This window comes from Nannospalax galili, unplaced genomic scaffold (genome assembly GCF_000622305.1).
Source record: "Nannospalax galili isolate Female #2095 unplaced genomic scaffold, S.galili_v1.0 scaffold607, whole genome shotgun sequence".
In the NCBI taxonomy this organism is placed as follows: Eukaryota; Metazoa; Chordata; class Mammalia; order Rodentia; family Spalacidae; genus Nannospalax; species Nannospalax galili.
Window position 1 is genome coordinate 34,400 of NW_008355379.1, and position 10,787 is coordinate 45,186.

General features: G+C 36.7%; 1 protein-coding gene across 1 annotated transcript; it reads left to right on the top strand.

The window, feature by feature from the left end:
* Window positions 1-708: 708 nt before the first annotated feature.
* LOC103749652 (olfactory receptor 143-like) lies at window positions 709-1,647 on the top strand. The gene has a single exon (XM_008852475.1). The coding sequence runs from the start codon at window positions 709-711 to the stop codon at window positions 1,645-1,647; it is 939 nt and encodes a 312-aa protein (XP_008850697.1).
* Window positions 1,648-10,787: the final 9,140 nt, after the last annotated feature.

Here is a 10,787-nt window from a genome sequence, read left to right on the forward strand (position 1 = left end):
ATAGAGTGTTTGGTAAAAGAAAATATCCAGAACTATGTCCTGGGAACTCTCGACACCTTGTGGGAAATTATAAGTTGAATAGATTTTTAATTCTCAAAAGGCTTGGCATTAATTTTATGGCACCGAATGTAAGCACAAACAGAATAATTTCTATCCTCAAGGGGCATGTGGAACATAGAAAATTATGAAATGCAGAATGAATATTCATGATGCTAATGAATTTACTCAGGACATTTGACTTTAAATAGATCCTCCTTCATTGTTATTAATATGATTCACTCAGGACTCAGGTGAAAGGTGCATGAGGTGCCATAACAAGGAAGGTTTTAGAGAACAAGGTGAGCACTGAATCCTTTTGTCTCAACAATGTTCTTTCAAACTCAAACCTATGTAAATTGAGGGATCTAGAGAAGTCCGCTTGCTTTGTTCTGACCGAATTTTTAGTAAAGATCAAGGAAAATGGAGAAAATGATGAGCAAAGAAATCAATAGCTCTGTCAGCATTCTCTGTACTCAGAGTTGTACACCATAGTGGGAAAAGAGGGAATGGGGATTCTTCATGGATCAACATGCACAGCTGTGCTACTTGTAGACCATGCTGTGCATCTTCAGACAACCTTAAACTTGGAAACCAACAGCTCCAGATGTCCCTCTGAATTACAGCCCTGTGCTCATGTCACCTCTGATTGCTGTTTCTACAGATGACACCATGAAGAAAACGGCTATTGAAAATGATTCTTCAGTGACAGAGTTTATTCTTGTGGGATTGACAGAGCAACCTGAGCTCCAGCTGCCCCTGTTTGTCCTGTTCTTGGTGAACTATATGGTCACACTGATGGGAAACTTGACCTTAATGAATCTTATTTGCCTGAATTCTCACCTGCACACTCCCATGTACTTTTTTCTTTTCAATTTGTCTTGTATTGATTTCTGTTATTCGTGTGTCTTTACCCCCAAAATATTGATGAGTTTCATTTCAGAGAACACCATCTCCTTCACAGGATGCATGACTCAGCTCTTTTTCTTCTGCTTTTTCGGTAGTGTCGAGTGTTACGTGCTGACAGCCATGGCCTACGATCGCTATGCAGCCATCTGTCAGCCTCTCATGTACACGATAATCATGTCCCCTAGGCTCTGTTCCCTGCTGATGTTTGGTTCATACTTCATGGGCTTTGCTGGTGCTATGGCCCACACTGGGTGCATGATCAGGCTTCACTTTTGTGACTCTAACATCATCAACCACTACATGTGTGACATCATTCCTCTTCTCCCACTTTCCTGCAGTAGCACCTATGTCAACGAGCTTGTGAGTTCTATTGTAGTTGGCACTGTAGTTTTAGTATCTAGCGTTGTTATCCTAACCTCCTATACTTTGATTATTCTTAATATTTTTCGTATGCCATCAGCTAAGGTTTGGTCAAAAGCCATGAGCACCTGTGGGTCGCACATAATTGCTGTTAGTCTAGTTTATGGATCTAGTTTGCTCACGTATATTAAGCCGACAACCGGTGAGATTGAGGACCAGGGGAAAGTTTTCTCAGTATTTTACACTCTGATAGTGCCCGTGATGAATCCTCTCATCTACAGCCTCAGGAACAAGGATGTCAAAATTGCTGTGAAGAAAACCATAAAGAGATTCCTAAACTAACTTTACACTCTTGTGTCTCTTAGCCCCAGTTGCTTTGATTGTCCTTTTTCTCTTTCTAATTCTGTTCTTCATTATGTCTTTCTATTATTTTAAATTTTACTATTTTTATTTTATTTGTATGTATATATTGTCTGCGAGCACCTGTGGATCTCACATAATTGCTGTTAGTCTAGTCTATGGATCTAGTTTGCTCACGTATATTAAGCCGACAACTGGTGAGACTGAGGACCAGGGGAAATTTTTCTCAGTGTTTTACACTCTTGTGGTGCCCGTGATGAATCCTCTCATCTACAGCCTCAGGAACCAGGATGTCAAAATTGCTGTGAAGAAAACCATAAAGAGATTCCTAAACTAACTTTACACTCTTGTGCCTCTTAGCCCCAGTTGCTTTGATTGTCCTTTTCTCTTTCTAATTCTGTTCTTCATTATGTCTTTCTATTATTATTTTAAATTTTACTATTTTTATTTTATTTGTATGTATATATTGTCTGCATGTTTGTCGTTGCATGTATGTACTGCTATGCCCGTGGAGGTCAGAAGAGGGTGAAGGATTCCCCTGGAATTAGGGGTAGGTATGGTTTTTACCTGCCATGTGGGTGCTAGGAAACAAACCTGTGTCTTCTTCAGGAGCAGTCAGTGACTTTAACCCCTGAGCCCTCTCTCCAGCTCCACTTTCTATGCTAATCCTTTTTTTTAAATTTTCTATATATTGGGCAGATTTTTCATTATAATTTTATTTTGGCTCATACCCTGTGATTTTCTCCTTGCACTCTTGTTTGACCTTGAGCTCTCCTCTGTCTCCTTGCCCCTCTATGTGATCTTCATTGTTTATTCCAGATTGAGATTCTATGCTGATATTTTTCTCTTTGTAAAAATAACAATATCTACTCTTTTTTCTTGTATATCTTCACTATCTATGGAAATGCATGGTTTGGTGTACTTTTGTAAACTGAATTCTTTATTGCTTTTTTCATTTTGTAGATAGGAATTACCTGCTTTTGTCTTTCTAATACCTACAACCCTTTCAAGCATCTAAGAAATTACAAAAATTATGAACGCACTAAAATCATCAATATTTCCATAGATATTATAGGTTCCTTTGAGAATGGTTTTAGTAGAGCTCTCTGCTTTGTGGGAGTGTTTATTTGTTCCTATGGTTATTTGAAACACATTCAGTATACTTTGCTCTCTGCTGCTTACCTACTTTCTAATGACAATACATTGGCAGACTAATGTTTTGGTGTTAATACACCTAAAAAATGTTAAAATTGTCAATCTTTTCTTCATGGGTGGTTTGTATATGTGATTTTCTTTGCTTTAATATTCGTTACTATATTGTGTGCATAAATAGTATTATTCCTGGGATTGATACACAGAATTAAAAATATGTCCATATATGATACGATAATGAGGAAATTGATTAGTGTTATGTTTAAGGCTGCACAACTAATCATGCAGAGCTGGATTTGAATCACTCAATACAGAGAAACAATACAGAGAAACAATGAATCTATGAGCTGGTTCTTTGAAAAAAAAATAAACAAGATAGACTGTGCTCAGCACAGTTAACCAAAAGAAAGGAAGAGCAAATCCAAATAAATAAAATCAGAAAAGAAAGGCAAAACCTCAAAACAGACACCAAAAAGATCCAGAATATCACAAGGGAATACTTTAAAAAACAGTATTAAACTCGATTGAATTTGAATATCTAAAAGAAATGGAAGAATTTCTAAGTTCATTGAAACCACTGAAATTAACCCAAGAAATCAACAGATTAAACATGTTAATAACAAATAAAGATTTCAAAACAGCACAAAAGAAACCTCCCAACTAATAAAAGGCCAGGCCAAGATGAATTCACAACAGAATTCTTCCAGAACTTCCAAGATCTCCAACCTATACTACTAACATTATTCAGAAACATAGAAACGGGGAGAACTTCCAAACTCCTTCTATGATGCCAATATTATATCAATAACCAAAAGAAACAGACACAACCAAAAGCAAACCTACAGGCCAATATCCACAAAGAACATAGCTGCAAAAATTCTCAACAAAATACAAGCTGCGTAGAGACACACATGAAAGGAGTATCCAGAGATGCAAGGATGATTCCATGTACGTATGCCAAGAAACATAGTTAAATTATATAAATAGATTTAAAGACAAAAATCACATGATCATCTCAACAGAAGCAGATAAAGACTTTCACAAAATCCAGCATGCACTCATGATAAAAGTCTTAGAGGGAATTTCAATAGAGGGAACATATCTTAACATAGTCTCTTAGGTATACAACAAATCCACAGATGACATCATTGTAAATAGAGATAAATTTGAAGCATTCCCACTAAAATCAGGAAGCAGAGAAGGCTGTCCATTATTACAACTCCTTTTCATAATAACGTATGATAAGCTATCTTGAGCAAGAGAAGGAAATTAAAGTAGCATTGATTTGAAAATAAGAAATCAGATTATCATTTTCAGGTGATATTGTATTATACCTAAGAGACCCCCAAAACCCTATCAGAAAACTTCTAAAAATAATCAATACTTTAAGCAAAGTAGAAGGTTACAAAATCAATCTATGAAAATTAGTAGCCTTCCTAAATACAAATAGCAAGGAATCAGAGAAAGAGTTCAGGGAAAAACTTACATTCATAAAAATCTCAAAAACTATCTAAGGATAAACTTAACCAGACAAAAAGACCAATTCAATGAAAACTTTAACCCTTTGAAGACATTGAGGAGGAAACAAGGAGATGGAAAGTCTCCCATGTTCATGGATTGCTATAATAAATATATTGAAAATGACCATTGTATCAAAAGCAATTACACTTTCAATCCAATCCTAATCTAAAGTCCCATGAAATTTTTCACAGGAATAGAAAAATCCATCCTAAATTCATATTTTTCACAAAAGACCTCAGATAGCCAAATCAATTCTGGACAGAAAGTTTAATACATCAGACCTCAGTTTATACTATGACTCTCTAGTCATAAAAACCACATGGTATACTTGACATGTTAGCACATGCCTTTAGTACCAGTACACAAGAGGCAAAGGTAGACAGATATCTGTGACATGAGTCCAACCTGGTCTACATGGTGAGTTCCGGGCCAGTTGGGACTATGGAAGACACTGTCTAAAACAGTAATATGATATTGCCACAAAATCATACTTGTCAATTAATGGAACAAAATATAAGAGGCGAAATACATATAAATACAAATAAAGCCACCTGATATTTGCAAAAAGTATGAAGAGCACACATGGATAAAAGACAGCATCTTCAACATTAGGTGTTAGTCAAATAAGATCTCCATGGGTCTGAAAATGAATTTAGACCCTCACCTATCACCATGTACAAATGTCATCTCCAAGTAGATCAAAGACCTCAATTTGAAGCCTTAAAAGATGAAACTGTTCCAAGAAATATAGGCAGTATTCTGAAAGATGTAAGTTTAAGAAATGACTTTCTAAGTCAGACATCAGTTGCTCAGGAATTGAGGTCAACAATCAACACATGAGACCTCATTGAACTAAAAGGTTCTGTACGGCAAAGGAAACAATCAATCCAGTGAAAAGGAAAGGTACAGATTAGGAGGAAATCTTTACCAGCTATACATCTGAGAGAGGATTAATACTTAGCCTATAGAAATATCTCAAAAACACATAAGAAATAAAGCTTATGACTTAATTAAAAACTGGACTATGAATCTGAACAGAGAACTCTCAAATGACAAAATAAAACTGGCTACAAAACATCTTAAAAAGTGTTTAAAATCTTTAGTAATTTGACAAGTGCAAATCAAAACTACTTGAAAATTTCATTTAAACACATCAGAGTGGATAAGATTAAGAGAACTAAAAACATCAAATGATGACCTCGATGTGGTGAAAGGGGAATCAACATCATTGTCGGTGGGATTCCATACTGTACAACCACTGTGGAAATCAGCAGGGAGAACTAATAATAAACTGAAAAAACAATGTACTCATTATCTGATCATGCCACTCCTTAAGATATACCCAAGGAGTCATCATATTACAGAGACACTTGCACAGCCATGTTTGTTGCTGCTCTTTTCACAGCAGCTAAGAAATGGGAACAACCTAAATGTCACTCAGTGAATGGATAATGAAAATGAGGTAAATTTACACAATGGAGTTCTACCCAGTGGTAAAGAAAAATGAAATGATGAAATTTACAGGTAAATGGATGGAAGAAAAAGTGGTATACGGTGAAGCATATTAGTTACTTTTCAGTTTCTGTGATAAAACACCATGACCAAGGGAAATTATAAAAGGAAGAGTTTATTTGAGCTTGCAGTTCAGAGTCCTTCATGGTGGGGAGACATGGTTGCAGAGGTGGCTAGCGTAGGAGCAGAAGCTAAGCATTCACATCTTCAAGCCAGCTCGAGAATGACTGGAAATTCAGCAAGGCTTAAGAACTGTCTAAGGCCAGCCTCCAATGACATGCTTTCTCTATCAAGGCCATACCTCCAAAGACCTCCCAAAGAGTGGTACTAACCGGGGACAAAACGTTCAAATACTTAGAGCCTATGGGGAACTTTCTTACTCAAACCATGTAATACAGACTCAGAAAAGAAAAAAAAAATGACACATATCTTCTCTTGTTTGTGGAAATAAGATGAAAATCCTTAGAGGTGAGTCTATATATCCAAATGTAATGGCAGAAGCCAGGAAAATGGACAGTAACTATGGTACTGAAGGGGAAGAATGATGTTGAGGGAGAGGGTTAGTAGGAGTCTGGTCTTTTCAATGGATAAAAATGAGTGCATATGTATATTTAGGCTATATAACAAAAATCAGAGAGGCAGGAGAAAACTTCCTTTGAGTTGTTGAGCAGTGTATTCCAAGAGACTTACCAAATAGCATAGGCTATTGCCACAGCCCTTGATTGCCTCCCAGAACTTGACTAGAAGACCCTATTCCTGAAGCAAGATCACACTTTAGACACAGGACTTTGAGCTCACGAGCTGGAGTTGGACCTGACCAGCAAGCCTCTTGCCTGAAGACTAGAGTTTATTGTATCAGAGGATAGTATGCAAACTGCCAAAGGAGAAAACCAATCACTGGACATAGTCAGCTGTATGCCTAATAAACAACAATGATTGGACTACCAAACTATTTCTATTGGTACCGTAGTGGCATTTTATCTTGGGGGTAATCAACAGCTATCTACTTGAGATTAAGACCCTCTCAATGGGAGGGAACTTATGTGTGGTACTGTAAAAGTAGCCAAATACACATGGCTGGAGTGGTCATAGATCCTGGAGAAAAACCCATTTTTTCTATCTTGGACCAACATAAATTATTACTGTATTCTAAATATGTATCCTCATATTTTTAGAGAAGTTTGCCCTTTGTCATTCATCAAAATTGTCTTTTTCCTACAGACGGAGACTACTAAAGTGTTCCACAGCTGGTTAAACACAGAGAATAATTGTCTGTGTTCTGGTTAGGCTCAATAACACATCTTCAATGCAACCTCTACACATAAGATGAAAGCAACTTAACAAAATGTTTCCTTTATAATCTGATGATACTCTTTCCAATGATTTTAACTGAGTAAAGTTTTTATTTCGATGTTTATTATTCTCTTAAATACTTGTTTCTCTTGCACATCAAAGGGTATTGGGGTAGCTCAAAGTACAGGATGTTAATCCCTCTTAATACCTCCCAGGTGAGTTATTGTAATTATACAGAACCCAGAAAAGAGACGTTTTTCTAACAGAATTCCCTCTGAACTTGACCCATGTAATGGTGTCAGATGACCCCAGTATTGCCTATAAGACTTTGAAAACTGGAGCTGAAGAGATGACTCAGAGTTAAGAATACTGGTTGTTCTTGCAGAAGACTCAGGATTGAATCTGAGCACCCATATGGCAGTTAACTGTCCTAACTCCAGTTCCAGGGAATCCAAAGGCTTCTTCTGTCCTCCGTTGGCATTGCATGACACAGGTGCACTTACCTACATGCAGGCAATACACATATACACATAAAATGAAAATAATAAAATATTAAAAAAAATACTCTGATCACTAAGAGTCATCCAGAGTGAATCAGAATTGTACTGACCATTTGTCTTTTCTTTTTGAAGTCTAGGGTATCCTCAAGTAGATTAACCTCTAATAAGACTGCATGTACAGCCATCAGAAAATTCTTAGTCCCATCAAATCAATCATCACAGATTTAGATAACAAATGATCCATAAAAGAGTTACATTAATTTTCTGACTGTAAGATCATTAAAAGACTTGTCAGTTAGCATTCTTCATAAGGTCACCAACATATCACAGTTAACATTTTCATGTCCAGTGCAAATTGTAATAAATATTTTTCCCCAAATGACCTAAGTTTAAATGTAAGCAAACAGATGTCCTGGGAAAACTTGCTGAGTATTTTTAATTCCGCAATAGCAGTATCCCAATGGCTATGTAAGCCTCAAAAATTGAGAGAGTTCATGTCCTATCACGTATTTCTTTCATATATCAAACAAAAGATAATGATTACATCATAATCTAAACACACAAATGTCAAATCAGTGTATTCAGGTACGCAAATAGAACAATTACTCTGTCAATGAAAGACTGACCTTTCCTGTCCTGTACTCAATTTACTTGTACAAAAATTGGCTCAACTTTATTTAAAAATGATGAACATTTCCAATGTACTTGGTTTCCTTTGAGACAAGTAATCTTATGAATTGGACTAAACATGTAAAAGGAAAAAGAGAAAAACAGAGAAACAACCATATCAAAAAAAATCAACAAAGCCTGGACCACCAGAGTTTACCAGAAACTTCTGCCATTGCAACATTACAAAATAAGCACGCTTTCTAAAAGCGACACAGTTGTAATCAGAAAACTGTTTCTTTGTCAAATTCATTTTAGGTGACCTACACTAGAGGCACTGGAGAGTGACAGTTCCCAGCAACTGGGAAATCCCCTGCAATGCTGAGGTTGATTAGTTGACTTTTCCTTCTGGATGGCTAAACCAAGGCTGTTACTGGGTGTCTAGGCCTACAAACCCACCGCCAGTTTTTCTGTTTTTCTAAAGCATTAATGAACCAGACATTGCTAAATAAAAATGGGTTCCCTCACATTTTGAGTAGAACTAGGCAGAAAAATTTTCTAAGACTCTCTCTGCAAATCCTGTAGATGTGTCATAATTATCTAGAAAAGAAACAAAAGGTAGAAATACGGTGTTTTAGTTGTGAGATAAACTTATAGAAATGCATAAAATCACTCACTTTGAGGCAAGTTCCTCTTTCTTTTGGTATCAGGGTTAAACCTCTCCTCTCCCCAGCAGATGTCTTAGGAAACTTTAATTCTCTAGATTCCGTTATTTTAGGGTCCCTGATAAACTGTTTCAGGTTCAGTCTTCCATGAAAGAAGATAAGACTTGTGAAAGACTTGCACCCCCTATGTATATTAGTGGTCTGTTACATGTTATTACTAAGTATTCTGGTTTCCCCTATGAGTTCCTGAGTAGAAACACTAAGCTGTCCTGTGAATCCTCAGTGTGCTGTTATGAAGACTCAAGGGTTATCATTACATGGTTTGTGTAAGCATATGATGGGACAGAGTTCAAAGGAGAAATTGTGACTTCCCAATTAGGTCACAAAAACAGTAAATCCTCAGCCAAGAAAGACAAGAGTTACTATGGTGAGAGAATCAAAATTATCCATTAGAAGATTAGAAAAAAAACACATAAAAGGAGCCCTTAAGACATCTGTTGTAGAATTTTTGTCTGAAGTCAAGTGGCTAAGAAGAGGAAACCTCAGCAGCTGCAGCAGCCGAAGGCAGAGGAGCTTGGGGAGATTCTTAGCTCAGACTTTTTCCTCTGCTAAATTTTTATTCCTTCTTTGGAGTTGGGTTTTCTTTCTCTGAGCTGGATTGAAAACAGATCTGCTTTCTTTGTTTTAAAATTGTTTTGTTTGTGCAATTAACCGTGTCACTATAACAATTTCAGATTTTCAAAAGATTATTTTTGTCATTGGAATTTAAGCTCATATTTAATCAGATTAGATCATTTTCCTATGCAAAAGCAATATGAGGCATCATAAATGTTATATATAAAGTCAGATGGACTGAAGGGGGCACTTTTTCAAAAGCATTCTCTCTAGCCGAAGGAGCAGTGCCTCTCATTTTTATTCATCAGACTGATATTCTGCCCCCTCTCTCTTGCAAAGGGATGGTTGTCAGACACATGGGAGTTGACTAGGAATTAGGAAATGACTGGCCATGATAAATGACTTAGAAATTATTCAAAAAAAATTAAAATACAAAAGTAAGAAAACCTACATCTTCATTGGTGAGAACAAAGGGGAAACAAGAATTATGACGAGTGATGAACTACTTTGGGTCTAAAGTCTGTGCATTTGAATGAAATTTCCACCCACCAGTGTTCCATGGCAGTCTCTGATAGTCCCTCCAGGCTCAGAAACTCTCCTGATCCTTGTGTAGGTGACATAAGTGACATTACATATCATTTTGTAGGAAAATTTCCTCCAATTCCAGAAATCAGGACTTGCTTCCACAAAGGCAGCTTCTCTTAAAAACCCAGACCCCAAAGAGTCTGGGAGGCCATCTTCAGCTTTCTTGTTAACAGGCGTTAGAGCCCACATTAACTTTATTCTCATAAGCGTGTTCTACATAAATTTATTTTGAATTTCCTCCAAATTCTTTCTTCTGTGATCAGGGACCACTGAGACCCCTGATTGAGAATCAAAAAAATAGAGACCTGACCACAGTTAAATGTGGTCCTGTTTCAGGACATTGTTGGTCCCAAATTCACAGGGAGTTCTCTTTCTCTCACATTCTTTTAATGAATTTTGTGGGTGCAGATCATTTTTTATTTTGTATGTATGTTGCATTTTGAATTAGATTTGTTTATACTATAGGCTACAGTTATTCTTCACTGCAATATCACTACGAACCATGCTGAAGCACTATATATTCCTCCTAATTTCCTAGTACTCATGGAACATTTGACAATATCCAGAAAAATATTTTAGGACATAACTGGTGTGTTTTCTGATGGAAAGGAGAATATTGAGATGGAGTGTATGGGAAATGACAATGCCGTTTATATTCTATTGAACATGGCAG